At 44.3% G+C, this 25516-nt stretch overlaps 1 protein-coding gene across 2 annotated transcripts in view; it reads right to left on the bottom strand.

Annotated features, from left to right (window-relative positions):
* The window catches only part of LRGUK (leucine rich repeats and guanylate kinase domain containing), a 55647-nt gene extending 34803 nt beyond the window's left edge, over positions 1–20844 (bottom strand). For both annotated transcript variants that reach the window (XM_079992372.1, XM_079992371.1), the window contains exons 1-6: positions 20546–20844; positions 16970–17077; positions 12827–12908; positions 12038–12138; positions 10186–10267; positions 978–1102 (exon numbers count right to left, since the gene is read on the bottom strand). In XM_079992372.1, the coding sequence (XP_079848498.1) occupies positions 978–1102; positions 10186–10267; positions 12038–12138; positions 12827–12908; positions 16970–17077; positions 20546–20815 (768 nt within the window). In that variant the 5' untranslated portion in view covers positions 20816–20844. The remainder of the gene's footprint in view (positions 1–977; positions 1103–10185; positions 10268–12037; positions 12139–12826; positions 12909–16969; positions 17078–20545) is intronic.
* Between the last annotated feature and the right edge of the window lie 4672 nt (positions 20845–25516).

Here is a 25516-nt window from a genome sequence, read left to right on the forward strand (position 1 = left end):
TGGAGTTTCTGGTATAATATGAGGGTTTGTTTGCTTGTTAACCTAGAAACAATATTTATATACCACCGTATCGTGAAAATATATCACAGCCATTTGCAACAAAACAAAAAAATAAAACCATACAGTAAAATGGTATTTGTTATTTTTTTTAAAAAAAGATGTCAATTAACCTTTGCTGAAAGATATCTTCTTAATTGCCTGCGTAGGCATGGTGGAATAGAAGCTTTCAGCACATATCTGCATCTAATATTTTATCAATAGTTCTAACCCTGACGGTGCAGAGCTCTTTGGGAAGGGGGAAAAATGGGAAACACGAGAATGGGAACTATAGACTAGGAAAGGGACACAGGATCAAAGGGCTGGGAGGGGGAGTAAAGCCCTTCTAGAAGTACAAAAGGCAGCAGCAAAAGAGAGGGTCTTTTCAGTGGTGGCTCCCTGGCTGTGGAATGCCTGGAGAAGCTCATCTGGCACCTGCATGAAAGAATGCATCCCTCGGGCTGAAAAAGGTCCCCCACCCCTGCTCAAGGATTTCACAATGTCCCAATCACTGCATGCAACATGTCCAGCATCACCTTAAAGGTAAAGGGACCCCTGACCATTAGGTCCAGTCGTGACCGACTCTGGGGTTGCGGTGCTCATCTCGCTTTATTGGCCGAGGGAGCCGGCGTACAGCTTCTGGGTCATGTGGCCAGCAGGACTAAGCCGCTTCTGGGAACTAGAGCAGCGCACGGAAACGCCGTTTACCTTCCCGCCGGAGCGGTACCTATTTATCTACTTGCACTTTGATGTGCTTTCAAACTGCTAGGTTGGCAGGAGCAGGGACCGAGCAACGGGAGCTCACCCTGTCGCGGGGATTCAAACCGCCGACCTTCTGATCGGCAAGTCCTAGGCTCTGTGGTTTAACCCACAGCGCCACCCGCGTCCCACCAGCATCACAGTTCAGCATCACCTCACAACCCCAAAATTCTGCGACTCACCAGACAGAGTGTTTTGATGGGCAGGTTTTTCAGGCCATTGATGGCTGTGATCTTGTTGTCTGCCAGGCTCAGATAGGTCAGGCACTGGCAATTCTCAAGGCCCTGGATCTCCTCAATTTCGTTATCTGTGCATCAGCATCAAGACTTAAGGAACAAGATTGCACCGCAAAGTGGTTAGCCGTCGGGAGTATAGCGAGGAATTCCTCTTGAAGAATCCACCACAGTGAAAAGAAGGGGAGCTGTGCAACAGCTCTAAGGCTTGGGCAATATAATGGCAGTGCACATCATCCGTTTCTTCTCTGGCTTTTTCGTTCAAAGCCACCCTAAGCACAAAAACGCTCAGCGCTGTCTTTGGAAAACATCCAGGCTATGGGACAAGAATCAGAGAGTTTCTCTATTCCTGGGGATCCATGGTTCGACTGCTGCTACCTGGAGTGGGAGGCGCAGGTTCTACTCCTGCTAACTTCCCAGTTCTCTTTTTCTCTAGGTGCGAGGACCCAGAGCTCAGAGTCAAAGCACAATCTTTGATTCTAACAAACAGAGCAACCATAACTCAGTGGTGGAGCACCCACTTGGAGTGCAGAAGGTCTCAAGATTCAGCTACTGTTATCTCCAGGAAGGGCTGGGAGAGAACCCCACCTGAAATTCTGGAGAGCTGCTGCCTGTCTGTGTGAGAAGCACTGACCTAGATGGACCAGAAATCTGACTCAGGAGAAGGCAGCTTCTTATGGCTTCAATTAAGAGGGTTGGTTCTGTTCTCAATGCAAGCTAAACAAGGGCTTTTACAACAGAGATGAAGGGAAAGAGCAACAACACCTTTGCTGGTGTCTGGAGAGCATCATGGCCGGTGTTGGCTCTCATTTTAATATCCAACCTGCACAACTGAAGCTCTTTCCAATCTCTGTGCCCCACTCTCTCCACCATGGTCCTATCGCCCAAGTGAAGCTTTCTTATGTGGGGTGCACAGAATCTTTTCTTAGCTCAGTATGTCGCAATCTTCCTTTTGTTCCGCGGACATCATGGCTGATTTGGCCACATTGCCTGAGACAATACAAATGAGCGAAGCAGAGATAGCCCGGTGCTCGCTGCATGCAAAGCAATTCCTTTCTCTCCCGCCCCTCGCCCAACCCCACACATCCTCTTTCTATTCAGAGGAGCAATAATCAGCCTTGGCCCGCATTTCACTCCTGTCACATTATTTCTGCTTCTGCTATGGGAAATTATAATTGCAAAGGGAGCAAGTTGCTAGGCCACCGGCTGACAAGAGCGATGTCACCCGAACACCTTGTGAAACACACAAATAATGTAACCTGAACAGCCAAGACTGAGCTCTGTATTGCTAAGCTGGAAAAAAAACCCCCAGCTAAAATGGAACCTGACAGGCATGATATTCTGCTCAATAGTGTGCAAGCTGGCAGGATGAGGGCCGGCACTGGAGGCAAGAGGGTAGGCAGAAAAGAGCAGCAACAGGTGGTCACCACTGCCTTGAAAGGGGGCAACCTTCCTTTTCCAAAAAGTCTCTTAAGTGGAGATCTGTATCCCAGTCTGAGTCTGTGCTGAATCTGAAATTGTTTTTTTACATATGAATTGTCTGGACTTGTTTTTAATTGTCTTCGCCGCTGATGCTTTTATTGCAAAATCGCTTTGAGACATTTCATGGGAAGCGATTCATAAATGGAATCAAACACATAAATCTGGCATATTCATTGAGCTCAGCCTTTCCCACAGCTCTTAGCCATGTTAAGCTTGCTGATCAGCTGCTTGGAATGGGGGGGGGCAAGTAACAGGGGACGGCTCTTTTGTTCATGCTCTGCTTCTTAGGGGCCACCCAGAAAAACTGGTGGTCCTCTGTTGGAAACAGGACACTGGGCTGGATGGACAGCTGTGGCTGCTTCCTTTGAAAAAGAGCCATTTTAGATCTTTTTTTATATATATATAATTTTTATTATTTTCCAATTTTAAGACAAAACAACATACACACATCAACAAACAAAAACAAACACACACTCTTGGTCACGGATTCTGCCAGTCATTTCTGCCAATCCCATAAAGTCAATCACTTTCGTCTGCCATTCTTCCAGTGTGGGGAGTTCTTGTGTCTTCCAATACTTTGCTAGAAGGATCCTTGCTGCTGTAGTGGCGTACATAAAAAAAGTCCTGTCCTTCCTTGACACCAATTGGCCGACCATGCCCAAGAGAAATGCCTCTGGTTTCTTGTGAAAGGTACATTTAAGTACCTTCTTAATTTCATTATAGATCATTTCCCAAAAGGCTTTAATCTTTGGGCAGGTCCACCAAAGGTGAAAGAAGGTACCTTCAGTCTCATTACATTTCCAGCATTTATTATTGGGCAAATGATAAATCTTCGCAAGCTTGACTGGGGTGATGTACCACCTATAAATCATTTTCATAATATTTTCTCTTAAGGCATTGCTTGCCGTGAATTTGATACCGGTGGTCCATAACTGTTCCCAGTCAGCAAACATAATGTCATGACCAATGTCCTATGCCCATTTAATCATAGCTGATTTAACTGTCTCATCTATTGTATTCCACTTCAGCCACAGATTATACATTCTTGATACATTCTTAGTATTGGGTTCTAACAATTCTGTTTCCAATTTCGATTTCTCCACCTGGAAGCCAATTTTCCTGTCTTGTTTAAATGTTTCCATTATTTGGTAGTAATGAAGCCAATCTCGTACCTTGGGCTTTAATTTCTCAAAACTCTGTAGTTTAAACTCACCGCTTTCTTGTTCTAAAATTTCAGAATATTTTGGCCATTTGGATTCCATGTTAAGTTTCTTCACCTCCTTAGCCTCCATAGGTGATAACCACCTAGGAGTTTTATTTTCCAACAAATCCTTGTATCGAATCCAAACATTATATAATGCTTTCCTAACAATATGGTTTTTAAAACCCTTGTGAACTTTAACCTTGTCAGACCATAAATATGCATGCCAGCCAAACCTATTATCAAATCCTTCCAAGTCCAGAATATCTGCATTCTCAAGAAGTAGCCACTCTTTCAACCAGCAGAAAGCTGTCGATTCATAGTACAGTCTCAAATCCGGCAGGGCAAACCCCCCTCTTTCTTTTGCATCAGTAAGTATCTTAAATTTTATTCGGGGCTTTTTGCCCTGCCAGATAAATTTAGATATATCTTTCTGCCACTTCTTGAAACAATCTAGTTTATCCACAATTTGTAATGTCTGAAACAAAAATAACATTCTAGGCAATACATTCATTTTGATCACTGCAATTCGGCCTAACAAAGAAAGCTTCAGATTCGACCATATTTCTAGATCTTTCTTTACCTCTGTCCAACATTTATCATAATTGTCTTTAAATAAATTCACATTTTTAGATGTCATGTTAATCCCCAAATATTTTACTTTCTTTACCACCATTAACCCAGTTTCGTTTTGGAATCTCTCTCTTTCAACATTTGTTAAGTTTTTTCCAGAACTTTAGTTTTTTGTTTGTTCAACTTGAATCCTGCCACCTGACCAAAGAATTGAATTAACTCTAAAACTCTTTTTGTACTAGTATCTGGCTCTTGTAAAGTCAATACTAGGTCATCTGCAAATGCCTTCAATTTATAGTGTTTAGTTCCGACCTGAACTCCTTTTACCAGCTGGTCCCCCCTAATCATGTTCAACAAAACCTCCCGGACTGATATAAAAAGTAGTGGGGATATTGGGCACCCCTGTCGTGTCCCTTTTTCTATGGAAAGTTCATCAGTAACCACGTTATTTACAATTAGCTTAGCCTTTTGTTCAGAATATATTGCACTTATACCATTTTCAAACCTTTGACCTACCCCCATCCCATGGAGATTCTTCTTCATGAACTTCCAAGAGATATTATCAAAGGCTTTCTCCGCGTCCACAAAGATTATAGGACTGCCTTCGTATTAATATTTACAGTTAGCAGTTCCATAATGTCAATTATGTTCCTTACATTATCTGATAAGTGTCTTCCTGGGAGAAAGCCTGCCTGGTCCTTATGAATCTCCTCCATTAACACCCTCTTCAGTCTTTTTGCTAAAATGTCAGCAAATATTTTGTAATCCACATTAAGTAATGATATAGGGCGGTAGTTCTTGATCTGGTTTTTTTCAGTTTCAGTCTTTGGTATAAGTGTGATGAAAGCTTCTTTCCACGATTCAGGTGCCTTTTCCCCCTCTAATATTTCATTACAAACCTCCTTAAGCGGCTGTATTAACCATTCTTTCAATGCTTTATAATATCTGGAGGTTAGTCCATCTGGTCCTGGAGATTTCCCTAGTTGCATGTTTTGAATGGCACCCTCCACTTCTTGATCTGTTAGTTTCTCATTTAAAATCAACATACTTTGTTGCGAAATTTTTTGTAATCCATATTTCTTAAGAAAATCTTCTATGCCTCCTTCATTTTCCGGCCCTTGTGCATATAATCTCCTGAAATAACTCTGAAAGCAGTTGCTAATCTCATTTGGTTTAAAGATGTTCTTTCCATCCACCTCCAAACTTGTGACTGTATTTAATTTCTGTCTCTTCTTCAATTGCCATGCTAGAAGTTTCCCACATTTGTCCGCTGATTCAAATGTCCTCTGTCTCATTTGCTTGATTTTCCATTCTATCTCCTGGTTCATCAATTCCATATATTGCATTTGATAGAACTTAATTTCTCTCAGAATTTCATGAGACTTTGGTTTAGACCTCAGTTTCTTTTCTCCTTCTTTTATTTTTTCCAGAATCTTATCCTTCCTTTCATTTTGTTTCTTTCTCTTTAAAGAGTTCTGTTGTATCAGAAAACCTCGCATCACGGCCTTGCTTGCGTCCCAAATCACTCTTTTCTCAACCTCTGTCCTCAGATTTATCTCAAAGTAGTCCTTCAAGGTTTTTTGGGCCTTTTTGTAAATCTCCACCTCTCTGAATAGGGTGTCATTCATTCTCCATCTGAAGGATCCAGCTGTTGTTAGTTTCATTTCCATCTTCACTGCGTTATGGTCGGAGCATGTCTTTGGGCAGATTTCCACCTTTTTTATCCTTGGAGCCATTCCACTAGTAATCCATATTTGATCTATTCTTGTCCATGTCATTTGTGCCTCTGAAAAGAATGTTCCCTCTCTCTCAAGAGGGTTTCTTGTTCTCCAGATATCAATCAGGTCTATGTTTTCAGTCATTTCAAAAAAAGTCTTAGGTAGTCTCCCGTCCTTAGAGACCGCCTGTCTTTGTGCTTTATCCATATTTGTAGAGACCACGCCATTCATATCTCCTAATAAGATCACCTTATAATCCAAATAATCCGTTAATGTCTCATGCAATTTCTTGTAAAATTCTGCCTTCCCTTCATTTGGTGCGTAGATGCCCACTATCAGGAGTTTTTCTCCTTGGATTTGTATCTCAATTGCCAGAATTCTTCCATATTCATCTTTAAAGATCAATTTTGGGGCCAATTTTTCCTTTGCATAAATCACCACTCCTCTTTTCTTAACTTTGTCTGATGAAATAAATTCTTGTCCTAATCTTTTATTTATAAGTAGTCTTCTGTGTGCCCTTGTTACGTGGGTTTCTTGTAGACATATCAAATCCAATTGTTCTCTTTTCAAGATATGAAAAACCTCACGCCTTTTTCTGGGAAGGTTGAGTCCATTACAGTTCCAAGTTAAAAATTGCAGAGACATTATTAGTTAGTTACCTCCAGCTGCTCCCTGCAGCTGTTCTTCTTCCGTTGGTGACTTCAGTCCAAATGTCAAGTTTCCAAGGTCTGTGTCAGAGGTCGAGTCTAGCACTCCTTTCACAAGGTCCTCCTCATTTCTGTCTAGGAATTGTTCTTTATCTTGCACTGTTCTTATTTTGACTTTCTTTCCTTTGAAGTTAAAAGACAAACCTTGTGGAAATTCCCACCTAAAAGGTATGTTATTCTTCTTCAGCAGGTCAACCAGATTCTTAAAATAAGTTCTTACCTCCAGAATATATTTTGGGATGTCCTTATAAATTTGAACAGAAGCATTTCCAATCTGAAGGGTTCTCTGGTAATGTAAATTTAAAATTTTATCTCTTTCCTCTTTAGATCTCAGAGTTATCAGACAATCCCTTGGGATCTTCCTGCCTTGCCTTCTGCCCAATCTGAAGGCGGTTGTTATCTTAAAATCTTCTTCCTCTGAGTTTACCTGCCAAAATTCTGATAATTCTTTTGTGAGAAAGTCCACTAGGTTGTCCCCTTCACTTTCAGGGACCAACCTAAGTCTCAAATTCTTCTCTTTCCTCTGCATCTCCCACAAATACAAGGCCGCCTCATGCTGGTCCAACTTCTTACAGACTGGTATTAGACTTTCCTGTGTAGTTTCTGCAGTAATTTTAGCTTCGTCTGCAATTTTTCGAATTGTGGCGTTTTCTTGAACCAATTTGTTTATGGTTTCTGTATTAGATGTAATGCTTTTGGTATTTAAGTCCAATTTTGTTGTAAGTTCTGTCAGTTGTTTGGTATTCTCCGTGCTCTGCTTAGTCAAATTTTCTAAAGATTCGTTTATTTTAAGTAATGCTTGAGTCACTGAATCCATGAATACGTTTATTCCTTTCTCCTGTCCAGCTGTGCCTGTTGGCAGTAAGCCTGATATTGAGCCTCTTTTCTTTTGTGCAGCTTTAGCCTTAGATCTTGTTGTTATGTCTTCTGCGGAACCACTCATGTCCCAAGGTCGTTCCCACAGGAACAGCTCTTAAATAGCAAAATCCAGTGACTTGTTTTTATTTGACAGTCTATGTTACAACTGTAATCTTTCAGCCCTCTAGAGGGAGCAATACATTGTGTCCAATAAGCAGAAGAAACAAAGAAACCAAAAACCCTCTTGGAGAGAGGTTTTTTTTTAGAAACTTTCAGTCTTTTAGAAACTTTCAGTCTTCCAATTGCAACAGTAATATTTCTGTAAAGTCCCAAAAATTGTATCTATTTGAGCTCTCCGCTTTGCAGCAGGTTTTGTCAGACAGTTCCTGTCAGAGCCATTTTAGATCTTATTCCCCGTTTTTCTTGGAAAATGTGCAGCCACAGTTCTGCGGTTGCCAACGGTCCAGGGAGATATGCTTGCCTTGGCCTATCTAGTGGGGTGCAAGTCAAGCCAAAGCTCCTTGCCAACACCCCCAGCCTGACATAATCTAGCAAGGCAAGGGTCCCAGCCCTTTGGGCAGATCAAGTTGAGCACAGAATTTTAGTCTGAAAGATGGGACTGTGATCTGAATGGGAAAGGGAGACAATCCTACAGTGATGCCTTGCAAGATGAAATTAATCTGTTCCGCAAGTCTCTTCATCTTGCGGTTTTTTCGTCTTGCGAAGCACAGCTATTAGCGGCTTAACGGCTTAGCGGCTATTAGCGGCTTAGTGGCTATTAACGGCTTAGCGGCTTTAAGAAAAAGGAAACAAACTCGCAAGAACTCGCGTCTTGCGAAGCAAGCCCATAGGGAAATTCGTCTTGCGGAACGACTCAAAAAACGGAAAACTCTTTCGTCTTGCGCGTTTTTCGTCTTGCGAGGCATTCGTCTTGCGAGGTACCACTGTATTATCTCCACCACCAATCAAGGAGTAAAGCAGATTGGCCATGGAAGAACAGGGCTGACCTGAGTCTCTTTGCTTGTTGGGATGTCACATGGGAATAAAAGAAGAGGCAGGTCTGGGGGTTGGGCCAGCCAGGCAGCCACCGAGGGCACAGACCTCAGAGGGCAGCAGAACTGACCTTTGAGGGACATCGTTTTGCAAAGATCAGTTTTTGTTGCATCTTATGAATTTCTGATATTTGACTCCGAGTTTACATACTGAAGAATTTCGTCATTTTCGAAGCAATCCATACAAAGGCATCTGTTTTTGAAAACTGCAGTGAGTGATTTGGGAGCTGAGGTGCAAGTAGTTCGCCCTTGCCTGGAGCACAAAATAGCCTGGCGCCAGCACTGAGTAGAGGTCCATTGGTAGCGCATGAGACTCTTAATCCCAGGGTTGTGGATTCGAGCCCCACGTTGGGCACATTTGAGGTTATGAAGGAATTCCATCCACCCCCACCCCCAGGTCAGATGTTCTCCTTTAGTACATTGCTTGGCTTCACTTCTTGAGCCACGTGAAGTTGAGGCTTCCAGCACTCTGCTGGGAGAGCAATTGCATGAGGGAGTGGGCAGTTGGCCAGGGCACAGTCTTGCCCTACTAGACAGCTCCCTTGCTACCACATCGTAGAAATTCTTGCAGGTGGACAGTTTTGAAGAGGCTGCCTTGGGCACTGTTTCCACCAAATTCATTTCAAAGACCAGGGAAGCAAGAGTTAAAGCACCAGTGTTTTGTATCCAGGTGATGCAGAGAGACCAGCAGGCTTGTTTATCCTTTTTCTCTAAGCCCCCTGGGAGAGAGAATGACTCAGGGCCAGCCTCCCTGGGGAAGACGAACATCTTCTTAGCAAGCATTCCGCATACTGATATTAGAAGTACTCGGGTTTCACAAGTCAATATTCTTTTGCTCTACAGCTCCCACCCCTCTCTTTTGGTTATGTGCCCAAGAAGTCACTTCTCCTTCATCCAGAATCACAATGACCAAGATCAACTCTGTGTGTGTGTGTGTGTGTGTGTGTGTGTGTGTAGAAGAGAGATAGAAAATGAACCTATTTGCAACAGATTAGGATAGTACATGAGTCTGAAAGGCCCAATCCAGAATTAGCTTCTTGGGAAACCTCCCACTAAAGCAAGGCATCCCCGCCCACTCCCGATATCCAGTTTATCCAAGGGCACAACAATATCGCCCCAAAGGAAACTTCAGCTGGCCAGGCTCACTATCTGGGTAATTCAAGAGAGATACAGTTCAACTCACCACGATTTCTCTTACACTGAATATATACAAGAAGAATATTGCAATCTTGTTGCCTTTGGGATCTGCTGTTGTTGCATTTTACTGGAGTAAAATTAGAAAAAATGCATTTAGAGTATGATGGTCTATCATTCCATCTTTTGGTATGGATTTTTTTAAAAAAACAACCAACAACCACCACCACACACACAGAAACCATATTCCAGCCTTCTGGACAGGGTAGCCCACCGATGAAAACAAAATCAATATTAAATTGCATCCTGGACCAAACTCGATCACAGAATGAAGATTTGTGTGTTTGTTTAAAAGCCCCCAGGGTTGATCTTCCAACACTCCACCGTATCCCACTTCCCTCCAGAATTTCTCTTTCGCTCCCAAAAGGATACCGTCAAGTATGAGCTTCTTAAGTGACTGATAGGCAGAAAGATCTTGCATTGCTTGGATCTTGTTGTGCGAAAAATCTGCTACCTGGAGGTGGGGTGGGTGGAGAGAATACATAAAGATACCATCACAGGGTCTATTATTTGTATGTTTGTTCTTTCTGTGGAACCAAAAGGTCTTCTGTTCGAATTGGACACACGGCTGGAGCACAAACATGGGGTGTGCATGTGTTTAGAGCAGCCTGCATTTAACCACTTGCTCGGTCGTCATTGGCGATGAGGCTTTAGCAGACGTATGTGTGAAATTGCCTGTAGGTGAACGATCAGGCTTGCAAATTGGGGGAAGAGCGCTTGGCTTTACCAGCCTGACTTGCTTCTGTGCTGGCAGTGGGGGAAGTGGCTTGTGGAAGTGGCATTACGTCCTCTGTGGCTGGTACAGAAGTTGATCAGGCTCCAACACTGCTCTGCAGCCACTGAGGAATCAGGCTGACAAAGTGGAGAGAGGCTGCTGGGCTTCACCAGCCAGTTAGCTGACAGGGCTGGCAAAGCAGCATGTTCTGTCTGTCTGTCTTTGCACAAGGCAGCCCAGTTGGCTCCGGCGCCAAAGTGCTGCCCGATGCAGCTCCAAATGCACCCATTACGGGGCCCAGAAGCACCCTGTGCAAAAGAAAACAGTGGGTATGCCTGGAGCTTGTACAGGAAAGGAAGAAAAGGGATCCTTTCCTATACCACAGCCTTGTAAAAGGGATGGGGAACAGATGAGAAGAGTGACCATGGGGAAGAAAAAAGGCAGCAGGGGAAGCTTAACAACAGCTGTGCTTCTTCCAACCTGGAAATTCGTTCACAAGGCTGCTAGCAGCAATTTCTTTGCAGACAAGCAACTTCTGGGGGCTTAGCAACAAGGCCTGTTTAGAGACAACCAAAATATTTTGCAAGACAGCACTTTGGAAATTTTCTAGCACTGTTTTGCTCCACTTGCACACATCTATGTTGAACCAGGAGCTTCAGCATGCATGCTGGAGAACCAATAAACACACACAGAAGAGTTCTCCATGCCCTCCACACTGTGACAGGTTCTGAAAGAGAGTTTTGGATTTGATATCCCGCTTGATCACTACCTTAAGGAGTCTCAAAGCGGCTCACATTCTCCTTTCCCTTCCTCCCCCACAACAAACACTCTGTGAGGTGAGTGGGGCTGAAAGACTTCAAAGAAGTGTGACTGGCCCAAGGTCACCCAGCGGCTGCATGTGGAGGGGCGGGGAATCGAACCCGGTTCCCCAGATTACGAGTCCACCGCTCTTAACCACTACACCACACTGGCTCTCCAGTGTGGAACCCCTGAGATGTGCCTTCAAAGGAAGAGAGCAAACAATGCATCTTTTCCTGCCAAATTCAGCTACTAAAGACTGTTGCCACAAGATCACCACTATCTCGACATCAGTTTCATTTCTTTTATATGCCTCCATGCTCTGTGTCAATCTCCTCTGCTCTCTATTAATATAACAGCTTGAGGACCCAAAGAAATTTTGGATCACAACTCCCTCTAAAGATGGCATTCTTTGCTCCCAACACATTTTGAATCTAAAAATACCTTTGCTATGTTGGCTTAAAATTGCATCGGACAACCAGGCAATTCAAGGAAAAACCTTACATGGGGACCAGAGGCAGAACAATACCGTTGGTGCTGCAAGGAAGTTGAGAGAAAACTGGAGGCTCAACTCCATACAGGCTCAATTGGCTGAAGATTTCCAAGAAATGGCAAATGAAATCATTCCTTTCCTTACTTGCTTAGAATCTGGTTGGCTGGCCAGCTGCACTGAAGAGACCTGAACTCAAACAGAACCCACAAAATTCTTACTTGAAGATTCTTGGGTGGTTTGAAGTCAAAGTATGTGCTTAGTTCATTATGGGAAACGTTCAGGTCCAACAAGTAAGGCATGTAACTCAAACATGAAATATCTGGAAACAAAAGAACACGGGGCAGGGGGTAGAAGTAAGAAAAATACATGGAGCGCAGAAATTGGATGTCAGGGCTGTGTGGACTCAGAGCTATGAAAACATACCTACCCTGCTATTAAGACAATAATGTCATACGCCCAGGATACATATGCAAAATGAGTCAATTTGCAGGATTTTCCCCATTTTGCATACGTTATCCTGTGGTATTTCACCACTATACATGTTCCTGCTCTGCTAACCATGAGGTGGTGGGGCAGGGAGAGACAAGGATCTCAAAAACACTGCTTGATGACGGCTGGAAGTGTTATTCAGCAATTCTGGTTTATTTCACAAAATGCTGTCCACACGTGCATAAGTTTGTCTTTGCAAAAAATATGAGCTAGAAACTACTTCTTCCTTCCCTTTTAAAAAGGAGGCTGCGATTCTTAGGGAGTTGAACACAATTGGCAGATTCCATACCTTGCAGGTTTCCTGCACACTCACAGGCCTCTGTACAGACCATTCCCTCTTATGGGCTCAGGACTTCGCCCATCCCTCCTTAGATCCTTTGCAGGGACCACTCCTATTTTCATTCCAAGCCACGTTGTAATGTTATCATTCTCATTGTTTTCTCCTCCTTTCTTCTTGATTTCCTTATACCCGAAAGAGCTTTACAGCCAAGAGACTTACAAAAGTGGCAGCTACGTACCATCAATTTTATTGTAAGAAAGATCTAGCTTCTCAAGGTGGACGTATCTGCAGAGAATGCTAATGTCACTTAATTTGCGGTCCTGTGGGAAGAAAACAGGGGAAAGGAGTTAGCATGTGAAATCCTGCACTTGCCTTCTCTTTCAAGAAGACACCAAGGAACAGTTCTGAAAATGAGGTTCTTCGTTAACCCCCTAAAGTCTTTCCAAAAAGAATTCATCCCCTTGAGTCCCATTTGGTCACCATCCTCTCCCCCACTGGGGCAAATTAACAACCTAATGTTCAAGTTCCATTAATGTATGGTATATGGGAGCATGTCTGTGTTCGGGTACAGGGAGCCGGGATACACCAACAGGACCCCCAACTTGTCTCCATGATCCCACACCATATGCAGACACTCCAGTCCATGTCTTATGTGAAGAGGGTTTCCTTGTGCAGGAGAGTTAACTTCTGTGAACTTCTAGTTGCATCCTTCCTTTTCAACCAGAGTCCTCAAAGCAGCTGACAACAGTTACCAAACACAACAGATACCTCCAAAACAATGTGGTCAAAACTCAAAACCACCAGCCCCACTGTAGCAGGTCCTGGTGCTGCCTTAATAATAATAATAATAATAATTTATTATTTATACCCCGCCCATCTGGCTGAGTTTCCCCAGCCACTCTGGGCGGCTCCCAATCAGTGTTAAAAACAATACAGCATTACATATTAAAAACTTCCCTGAACAGGGCTGCCTTAAGATGTCTTCTGAATGCCTTTGCTTGTCTCCCTCCCCCTCTCCTCCCTACCCAAATAATACATTACCTCTACCCTAAGAGGCAGTATGACACGGGTGGCGCTGTGGTCTAAACCACTGAGCCTCTTGGGCTTGCTGATCAGAAGGTCGGCGGTTCAAATCCCCGCGACGGGGTGAGCTCCTGTTGCTTGGTCCCTGCTCCTGCCAACCTAGCAGTTTGAAAGCACGTCAAAGTGCAAGTAGATAAATAGGTACCACTCCGGCGGGAAGGTAAACGGTGTTTCCGTGCGCTGCTATGGTTCACCAGAAGCGGCTTAGTCATGCTGGCCACATGACCCGGAAGCTGTACACCGGCTCCCTCGGCCAATAAAGCGAGATGAGTGCCGCAACCCCAGAGTCATACGCGACTGGACATAATGGTCAGGGCCCCCTTTACCTTTTAAGAGGCAGTATGCCTCTGAACACCAGCAGATGGGGATCAAGAGTAAGAGAAATTATAAGATAAGTAACTATAAGGACCTAACAGAAGCAGAAGACATCAAGAAGAGGTGGCAAGAATACACAGAGGAACTGTACCACAAAGAAATGGATGTCTCGTACACCCCAGGTAGTGTGGTTGCTGACCTTGAGCCAGACATCCTGGAGAGTGAAGTCAAATGGGCCTTAGAAAGCACTGCTAATAACAAGGCCAGTGGAAGTGATGATATTCCAGCTGAACTATTTAAAATTTTAAAAGATGATGCTGTTAAGGTGCTGCACTCAATATGCCAGCAAATTTGGAAAACTCAGCAGTGGCCAGAGGATTGGAGAAGATCAGTCTACATTCCAATCCCAAAGAAGGGCAGTGCCAAAGAATGCTCCAACTACCGCACAATTGCACTCATTTCACACTCTAGCAAGGTTATGCTTAAAATTCTACAAGGCAGGCTTAAGCAGTATGTGGACCAAGAACTCCAATAAGTGCAAGCTGGATTTTGAAGGGGCAGAGGAACCAGAGACCAAATTGCAAACATGTGCTGGATTATGGAGAAAGCTAGAAAGTTCCAGAAAGACATCTACTTCTGCTTCATTGACTATGCAAAAGCCTTTGACTGTGTCGACCACAGCAAACTATGGCAAGTTCTTAAAGAAATGGGAGTGCATGATCACCTCATCTGTCTCCTGAGAAATCTCTATGTGGGACAAGAAGCTACAGTTAGAACTGGATATGGAACAACTGATTGGTTCAAAATTGGGAAAGGAGTACGAAAAGGCTGTATATTGTCTCCCTGCTTATTTAACTTATATGCAGAATTCATCATGCAAAAGGCTGGGCAGGATGAATCCCAAGCCGGAATTAAGATTGCCGGAAGAAATATCAACAACCTCAGATATGCGGATGACACAACTTTGATGCTAGAAAGTGAGGAGGAATTAAAGAACCTTTTAATGAGGGTGAAAGAGGAGAGTGCAAAATATGGTCTGAAGCTCAACATCAAAAAAACAAAGATCATGGCCACTGGTCCCATCACCTCCTGGCAAATAGAAAGGGAAGAAACGGAGGCAGTGAGAGATTTTACTTTCTTGGGCTCCATGATCACTGCAGATGGTGACAGCAGTCACGAAATTAAAAGACGCCTGCTCCTTGGGAGAAAGGCGATGGCAAACCTAGACAGCATCTTAAAAAGCAGAGACATCACCTTACCAACAAAGGTCCGTATAGTTAAAGCCATGGTTTTCCCAGTAGTGATGTATGGAAGTGAGAGCTGGACCATAAAGAAGGCTGATCGCCGAAGAATGGATGCTTTTGAATTATGGTGCTGGAGGAGTCTCTTGAGAGTCCCATGGACTGCAAGAAGATCAAACCTCTCCATTCTGAAGGAAATCAGCCCTGAGTGCTCACTGGAAGGACAGATCCTGAAGCTGAGGCTCTAAGATTTTGGTCACCTCATGAGAAGAGAAGACTCCCTGGAAAAGACCCTGATGCTGGGAAAGATGGAGGGCACAAGGAGAAGGGGACGACAGAGGACGAGATGGTAGGACAGTGTTCTCAAAGCTACCAGTATGAGTTTGACCAAACTGCGGGAGGCAGTGGAAGACAGGAGTGCCTGGCGTGCTCTGGTCCATGGGGTCATGAAGAGTCGGACACGACTAAACGACGACGAACTATACAACCTTTAAAAGGCATCTGGAAATTTTTAGTGTTTGATGTTTTATTATGTTTCTGTATATGATGGAAGCTGCCCAGAGTGGCTATGGGGACCCGGTCAGATGGGTGGCGTATAAGTATGATGATGGTGGTGATGATCAAGAGAGGGCTACTGAGTGCATCCCCTGCTTGTGGGCTTCCCAGAGACATCTGGTTGGCCACTGGGAGAACAGGATGCTGGATCAAATGCACTACTGGCCTGATGAAGCAGGCTCTTCTGTTACATTCTCAATTTGATCTGGAATCAGCTGGACATATTTAAGAATTCTAACTTGCCATTTGGGGGTGCCCTGCCTTCAAAAGATAGTTTACAATAAAACAAAGCACATAGTATAATAATAAATAATGAGGCTGCTGAATGAGATACTACTACTACTACTACTACTTTATTATTTATACCCCGTCCATCTGGCTGAGTTTCCCCAGCCACTCTGGGCAGCTCCCAATCGAGTGTTAAAAACAATACAGCATTAAATATTAAAAACTTCCATTAACAGGGCTGCCTTCAGATGTCTTTCAAAAATAGGATAGCTGCTTATTTCCCTGACATCTGATGGGAGGGCGTTCCACAGGGCAGGTGCCACTATCAAGAAGGCCCTCTGCCTGGTTCCCTATAACCTCACTTTTCTCAATGAGGGAACCACCAGAAGGCCCTCGGAGCTGGATCTCAGTGTCCTGGCAGAACGATGGGGGTGGAGACGCTCCTTCAGGTATACAGGACCGAGGCCATTTAGGGCTTTCAAGGTCAGCACCAACACTTTCAATTGTGCTCAGAAATGTACTGGGAGCCAATGCAGATCTCTCATTGTCATGTGTCAGACTGAAACACTATTACTGTTTTATGAAGTTGGGCAAAACATTTCCTAGTTATTTAATTCATTCCACTTATAAACTGCTTCCTATAAAACGCCTCAAAGCAACCAAAGCCCTGCCTTTGGGACAAGGTTGGACACTCTTTCCACCCAACCATGCAATCGTTTCAAAATCAGAACAGTTTCAAGTAACATTGGTCCTTTGGAGCAGTTGAATTCTAGTGGGCAGAGGGGATTTCTTAATGCAGCATTAGACCTAATGCCTCAAATATCACATATGCAATAGAGGTAGAAGCACATGATCATGAACTCGAACAAAAGGTCATCAGTCCAGCCAGTAAGGCCACGTTAAGCATTCAGGTGGGAGAGGATATAGCTTGACTGCAAAATTATTTGCTATTAACTCACCGAAAGTGACAGATCAAGGTAGACATGCTCTGTGCCTGGGGCTGAACGCCCCAATTTTTGCAGAGCTTCAGCAGTCATTTCTTCAGTCAGCACGCCATCAAATTCCTCCTGAGAGAGAGAAAGGCAGAGTGTTGGTTGAGCTAAAATAATCAAAGCTGGAGAACCTCCCTAAAGAGGTATGGCCAACTGTGAGAGAAGACTAGGTCCTTTCCCCAGAGGAACATAACAAATACCTTCGCTCAATCAGTGCAAAATAAACAGAGGGCTACAGACTAGAGGTGTCAGGAGCCCATTTCCATTTTCGGGAAACCTGCCATTTGGCAATTAGCTTATATATCTGGGTTTCTAACACTGTTTCCAAGTGAGGCACGCAGCAACCTCAGCGCTGGCTTGTAAGGCCGCTGACCAGGCAAAAGTGATGAGCTGCAGCCCAGGAGAGAAGACGATCCAATGCCAGGGGTGAGGTGAGGTTGCAGCCTTTACTAGGGAATGTTGCCATCATTGGGCTACAAACCAGAAACTGGGAGGATAGCAATTATTTTATTCTTATGTATGATAATGAGAAGGTCATCTTATTTATATAACAAAAGTGTCAGATCAGAATGGATGGCACGAGGCCCCAGGCATCCCCCACCAAGTCGCTGATCATTTCCGCACATTTAGATAGGTGCAACAGCACAAAAGTGGTGGGTACGCTAAGAACATTACTTTGCCCCACAGATGCTCCTTGCTCAATAAAATCCTGGTTCCAGTAACCATCCGCCTTGCCTCTTCTGGGGCCCTGGGATGCAGCTGGATGATGTAACGCATGAAACAAGAGCTAAACTGGCATTGCTAGGTTCTCGCCTGAAGCCTTCAGTGTAGAGGTAGGATACCTTAGCATACCGACAGGTGGAGGCTCCATCTGGCAATCCTCGTGAGAATAAATGTTTCATTTAATATAAGCATAAGTGGTTAATTTAACAATTGTATTAAACAGTAAAAACAAATAGGAAGCCGCCATAAATGTATTTTTAATCTTCTATTGGAAGCCGCCCAGAGTGGCTGGGGAAACCCAGCCAGATGGGCGGGATAGAAATAAATTATTATTATTATTATTAAGGCCAGATCAATGCTCCATCTAGATCAGTGGCTCTCTGGGTTCCCAGGCTGCACAGCCATTCCCAGTCCTACCTGGAGATGCCATTGGGAACAGAATCTTGAGCCTTCTGCATGCCAAACAGGTGCTCAACCACTGAGCTATGGCTCTTCCCAAACAGAAACACGGGAAACTGTCTTAAACTGAAGCAGACCATTGATCCATCCAGCTCAGTACTGCCTACACTGACTGGCAGCGGCTCTCCAGAGTTCCAGACACGGCTCTTCCCCAGTCCTGCTGAGAGATACTGCCGGGAAAGGAACCTGGGACCTTCTGCCTGCAAAGCCTGGGAAAGCTGAGTGGGTAGAGCATGAGACTCTTAATCTCTGGGTTGTGGGTTCGAGCCCCGTGTTGGCCAAAAGATTCCTGTATTGCAGAGGGATGGACAGCATGACCCTCGTGGTCCCTTCCAACCCTGATTGGCAATGGAAGAGTGAGCCTTTGGGGGTGAAGTCACACTCAAACCATGGACAGTTACAGTGTCCGCTGTGGCTGCAGAGACAGATATGGGAGAGACATGTTTTGTTGCAGCTGGGGCAAATGAAGATGTCTGGTTGTGCTGCTACAGATGCACCTTGGCGTTTCTTCTCTCTGCGCTCTTCCCAGCGGCCTCCTTCCAACTCTATGATTCTATGTTTCTACCCCCTGAGATACATGGGCTCTTCCCCCAAACGGGATGAGGAGAAGAAGCTGCTTTAGAAAGCTTCAAATTGGTCCATCTAACTCAGTGTTTTCTACACAGACTGGCAGCAGCTCTCTGGGATTTCTCCCGTCACTACCCAGGGGGTTTCTGCTTTCTTGTAAATTGCTTTGCAAACGCAGCATACAAATGTTATGGAGTAAATAAACAAGCAAATAGACAAATGCTGTATTGTTTTTAACACTCTATTGGAAGCCGCCCAGAGTGGCTAGGGAAACTCAGCCAGGTGGGCGGGGTATAAATAATAAATAATAATAAAATTCAACATCTACATGCAGCCGCTGGGAGGGATCATCAGGAGGTTTGGGCTGGGTGTTCATCAGTATGCGGATGATACCCAGCTCTACCTCTCTTTTAAATCAGAACCAGTGAAGGCGGTAAAGGTCCTGTGTGAGTGTCTGGAAGCGGTTGGAGGATAGATGGCGGCTAACAGATTGAGGTTGAATCCTGACAAGACAGAAGTGCTGTTTTTGGGGGACAGGAGGCGGGCAGGTGTGGAGGATTCCCTGGTCCTGAATGGGGTAACTGTGCCCCTGAAGGACCAGGTGCGCAGCCTGGGAGTCATTTTGGACTCACAGCTGTCCATGGAGGCACAGGTCAAATCTGTATCCAGGGCAGCTGTTTACCAGCTCCATCTGGTACGTAGGCTGAGACCCTATCTGCCTGCAGACTGTCTCGCCAGAGTGGTGCATGCTCTAGCTATCTCTCACTTGGATTACTGCAATGCGCTCTACGTGGGGCTACCTTTGAAGGTGACCCGGAAACTACAACTAATCCAGAATGCGGCAGCTAGACTGGTGACTGGAAGCGGCCGCCTAGACCATATAACACCGGTCTTGAAAGACCTACATTGGCTCCCAGTACGTTTCCGAGCACAATTCAAAGTGTTGGTGCTGACCTTTAAAGCCCTAAATGGCCTCGGTCCAGTATATCTGAAGGAGCGTCTCCTCCCCCATCGGTCTGCCCGGACACTGAGGTCCAGCACTGAGGGCCTTCTGGCGGTTCCCTCACTGCGAGAGGCCAAGTTACAGGGAACCAGGCAGAGGGCCTTCTCGGTGGTGGCGCCCGCCCTGTGGAATGCCCTCCCATTGGATGTCAAGGCGATGGACAACTACCTGACATTCAGAAAACATCTGAAGGCAGCCCTGTTCAGGGAAGTTTCTAATATGTGACATTTTAGTGTATTTTACATCTCTGTTGGAAGCCGCCCAGAGTGGCTGGGGAAACCCAGCCAGATGGGCGGGGTACAAATAATAAATTATTATTATTATTATTATTATTACAAGGGAGTGACGGGGGGCACTCTCGTCCCCGGCCGTCCTTTGTAATAATAATAATAATAATAATAATAATAATAATAATAATTTTGATGTCTAATTAACCCCAAACTTCCCGTAATCATTCGAGTAGCGCGAACCCTTCCACTCCACCATGCAAATAAGCCTCCCGTATTTCTCCCTCTAGGCGCGCCTCCCCCAGAGGGGCACTCCCGTATTTCCCCCTATAGATGCGGGGTCGCCGTTCCCGTAATTATCCAAATAGCACGTCGACTCAGCCCCCCCTCCCCGCGGAAAGAAGGGTCGGGCGCTCCCGTAATTCTCCTTGTAGGGGCGCCCTCCCCAAACGAACCCGTGCCCGTAGTTCGCCGAGTAGCGCCCCCTCCCTTTATAGGCAGACAGATGCCAACCCAGGTTAGGGGCGGCGAACCACCGCCTCCCCCCCCCCCCGCTGCACCCACCTCCATGGGCTCGGGCTCCGGCTCGGACTCGGTGGACTCCTCTTCCTCGACGGCGAGCTCCTCCTCGTCCTCCTGGCTGAACGTGGCGTTGCCTTCCAGGCCTTCGGTGGCGATGCCCCTCGGGAAGCGCTCGTCGAAGCGGCTGAGGAGGAGCGAGAAGGTGACGGACGGCGAGGTCGCCCAGGAGCGCAGCCCGCCCGAGCGGGCGTCATCGCCGCTGTGCGCGCTCCGGATGGCGCTGCGCCCGTAGAAAGCGGAGCGGGAATGCATGTCGGCCGAGGGGGTCCTTCTCTGAAGCGTGGCGGGGGGGGGGGCGGGGGCGCGTCTCGGTCTCTCTTTCTCTCAGGGGAAAAGCGGCCGCCTGGGAGACGCCATCTTGTGTCCCTGCCGTTGCCCGGCAACAAGGCGGAAAGGGAGGGGGGAGCGGCGCAAGGCCCGCCGGGAGTTGTAGTCGCCTTTCCTCGCGCGAAAACGGCGCCCGGAAAGCCCGCGCGCGGTGCATCGCGGGAAGTGTAGTTCGGCCTGTCAGAAAAGAAATGAGCGCGCGGGGTTCGAAATGGTGGCTATTTTATTTTATTTTATTTTATTTTATTTTATTTTATTTTATTTTATTGCCACGAAACCTATCTCTCTAAATGGTTCCTTATTTATTTCCACACACACAAAAACAGCCGCTCCTTTGCAATGAAAACCTCGACGAGGTTTACAGAAAGAATAAAAGCCATTCGATCATAAGGGATTTACAAACGTTTAAAATAGGACCAGAACTAACGAATTCACTCCACTCTTTTATTCTTATTGTTAATTATCTTTACCACACTAAGCTGTACTACAAAAGTAATGCGGATACATCATTTCCTATCTGTAATAACTAATTTTTTCTTTTCTTTTCCTTCTCCTCCTGCGATGAGGCTACATTTTAATATTTTAATGTTCCATTATTTTAATGTTGTATTTTATTTTTGTTTTTAAGTTGTAATCATTCATCTTGTTTTTATTATTGCTTGTAAGCCGCTCTGAGCCCGGCCTTGGCTGGGGAGGGCGGGGTATAAATAAAAAAATATTATTATTATTATTATTATTATGAATAATAATAATAATTTTGGCATATTTACACTTTGAAACATTTTTGGTATTCCGAAATGTTTATCTGAATGCTTTCATTGCTTTGTTATTTTTATTCCGCCTAACTGTTGCATGTCATAGGCTCTAATGTAAGCAGAGATGTCTCTCAATGCTACCGTGTTAAATTGAATAAAAACTAGGTTACAAAGAACAACTGAGGCATCTAATCATAAGCCTGAATTTTTATTAAAGCTTATATGTTTAATCAGGGCTTGTATTTTAAAAATGAGCTTAAAGATCTTCAAATGTTTCATGCCAGGCAGAAGACCAGCTGCCTAAGAACCTTGGCAATGTTTTTACTCCTGGACAAGGGGGCCCCCTGATTTATAGCAGAAAACAATTCTCAAAGTCGTAAAAAGGGAATTACAGGCTGACAGCCAAGGTTACACTGACCCTACAAATTAAGGGTGGATAAATAGTAAAATGAGCCATATCTTCTTCCTAAGGTTAAAAAGGTCAAGAGCAGTGAAAAAGCATCTAGCTGGCAGAAAGGGAGCATTTTTGGGAAGTCTTTTCTAAAGCTCTTTCTTTCTTAAACTAAGATCCTTTTAAGATTTCTTTTCCTTTTAAAAGGTTATTTATGTATTAAATATATTAGTTTAAATATAATTATGCAAAGGATTTAAGAAATGCTAGATTCTTATTTCATATAGTTGGAAGAGATCACAGGGGCCATCAGCCACCAGCCTCCTGCCAGACAGGAGACGCCATCGAGCACTCCTGATATATGGTTGTCAGGCCTTTTGTTTAGAAACCTTCAAATGAAGGAGATCTCTCAATGTTGATGTGAACTCAAAATCCTTGACATATGCTTAAGATAAAAATTCAAGATTAACCATCTGTTTTGGAAGGCAATAGGGCAAGGAGGGCAAGAGGTGAGCTGGTAATTAAGATTCCTTGTTGAGACACATGTAAGATATATTACTACTTATTTGTCATTTATAGATAGAAGAATATATAGCTTTTTGATTCCCATAAAAGGACAAGAGGAAATGGGGGTATCTTTTGTGATTGGTTCTAGCAAACAGCCAATAGGAATTTCAACCAGGCTGATTGGACAGAGGCAGCCACAGGAGGAGCAAGGGGGCTGGATTAAGGAAATATAAGTGCTGGCCAGAATGGCAGGAGGCCAGGCCAGAGCTTGGTAACCATATACCACTGTGCCTCATATTTATTTGTCTGACAAATAAATTACTATTTTAATTTCTCTATTGCTGCGTTGAATATTTCATTCCAGCTAAGCGTTAACCACAAGCAGGGTGCTACACAACAACACCCCAAGTGTAGGGCTGCCCAAACACCCAGAATTTCCCGGACACACATGGAATCCGGCATCTGTGTCCAGAAGGAAATTGGGAAAACAGCCCATGGCAACCCATGTTGGTTGCGTTGTTTTTGCTGAAAGCTGAAAAAGGTTTTTTTAAATTGCTGTAAAAGCTCAAAAACTTTTGTGTCTGGATTTTAACTTTTTAAAATATGGTAACCCTAACAAAAGTAGCATAGATAGGTGTGTAAAATGTAAATGCCCCTGAAACAGTATTTCAGGATTCAGATTACATTACATATATTTATGTGTGTGTATACATATATACACAGTGCTTTTTTCTGGGGGGTTGCAGGGGGACGTATACCCCTAAACATTTTGTGAATCTATGTACTTTTGTCCATTTACTGTATTTTTCCTGATTTGAACTATAAAATGGTGATTTTCTGGAGTCAAAATGGGAGTACTCCTAAACATTTTTTTAGAAAAAAAAGCACTGCACAAACATATATGTTCTACAAGTTGGATTAAGTTGATTGAACATTATATTTGATCCTCTATAATATCAATTTCTCTCTCTACAGAGTTCATTGTTTTCTATAACCTATAATCAAACCAAATGACTTCATTAATTAGATGCACATTTAATTTTATCTTATCTTTACCATTGTAAACTGCTTTGATTTATTGTTGCAATGCAGAAGAATATAAACAAACAAACAAATCAATCAATCAAACAAACAAACTTTTCAATTAATCCTATTTTCCCTTTAAAAAGGCCAGACCACTTTATATGTGGTTGGAACTGAGCTAAATCAATGATAAGCTAAAAACCCAAATTAAAGCACATGCATTTTTAAAAGTTAAAGGTATTTTTAAGCTGCAGCCAGAAACATCCTCCCCGTCCTCTTACATTCTGCCTTAAGACTCCTTCCAAATGGAGACAGACTTACTTACTCAACTTATTTATTTTCTATATTGCCAAGGTTCACGGGGCACTTTACAATATAAAAACACAAAATACATACCATTGTAACCAACAAAAACAACAACCCCCGTTAAACATAGATTTATTATTATTTGTTAAATTTCATGGCATGACCATCAGCCAAATTGTCCCCCATTTGGCTCAGTGTACAGCCAATAGCCTAAGAAAGAGCTCTGTGGAACCCAGAAGACTGCACACTGTTTTTGTGACGCTTTCCTTGGCTTTATGTAAGAGTGTCCATCCATCCCCCATCAGGACCGGCCCAATACATTTTAGCACCTGAGATGAACCACAAAATGGTGCCCTACTCCCACCCAAGGAAGAAGGAATGAAGATAGATATCAGAAAGGTGAATAAAGATCTACATTGAGATCTGCTGCCCTTGTGGATTCTGCCGCCTGAGGCTGTCGCCTCACCTTGCTTCATGGGTGGGCCGGCCCTGCCTCCCCCTGCTATGCAAACCACAAAGAAGAGTACAAAAGACAAGGAGCAGGGGTCCCCAAACAGGTCCAGCTGGTCTGCAAGGTGTCCGTGGATTTGTAGCTGAAGATGGGAGACGCCATTCATTGCACTGAAGGTTCGTGTTGATTTTGGCTTGCATTTTTACAGCTTCTTTTTGTTGGGATACTGCCAGGGAGACAAAGGCCATCATGCCCCACACCATCTCCATTGCGATCCATCGACCTCTGTAGTAACGCAGTATCAGTCAATTAGCGACACAAGCCTCAGAAATAACATGCCACATTCCAAGGCTGGTGCACGCTCTTTCAGCAGAGTTCATACAACGAAAGATGCACTCAGGAGAGCATTATTTACAACTTTATTCAGCGTTGGTCAGAACAAAGAAAAACATGACTGCCTGCTTCGATGTCCAGGCGCAGAGAGAGAAACAAAAGCTTCATAGACAAAACAGGAACATCCTGTGAACAGGAAATACGCAGGCAGTGACACAACAACCTGCTCCCTTCTTAAGGTGGAACGGAAATATCCTAACACTTTTATGTCTTATGTTGCATTGTATTCTATTAGGATTCGGCAGAAGAGTCGGAGGGACAGATCCAAATGAGGGTCTTCTGTGCACAGGAGCTCCCTGCTGCAAATGATTTTGCAAAGGGATTCTAGTTGTTCATAGTGGTTAAGTCTGTATGTGGCCACGACTCACAATGGCAAGTGGCAGTAGGGGAGCACAGGACGAAGTGGTGTGTGAAACTGCAGTCTCTTTCTGGGAGCCTCCTAAACCCTGGCTCCAGCTCCAGCTTTCTTAATTGCAAAATAAGTACAGCAAACACATGTGAAGAGTAAATGAATGAAAGATAAGATTCATAGGAAGCTGCCTTTATACTGAATCAGACCTATACTGAATCTAGTTCTGTATTGTCCACACTGGCCGGCAGCAGCTCCCCAGGGTTTCAGGTGAGGCTCTTTCCCAGTCCTACCTGGAGAAGATGCCTATGAGTGAGCAAACCAGTCCTCTGTGTTGCAAAATATGACTCTGCAATATCGAAAGCAACACGATGGCCAGAAACAATTGCAGTATAGAAAACTCTATGGAATAATGCAAAACATCAAAACTATCGAATTGAAGTCTCTGAAA

The sequence above is a fragment of the Podarcis cretensis genome (genome assembly GCF_951804945.1).
Source record: "Podarcis cretensis genome assembly, chromosome: 10".
NCBI lineage: Eukaryota > Metazoa > Chordata > Lepidosauria > Squamata > Lacertidae > Podarcis > Podarcis cretensis.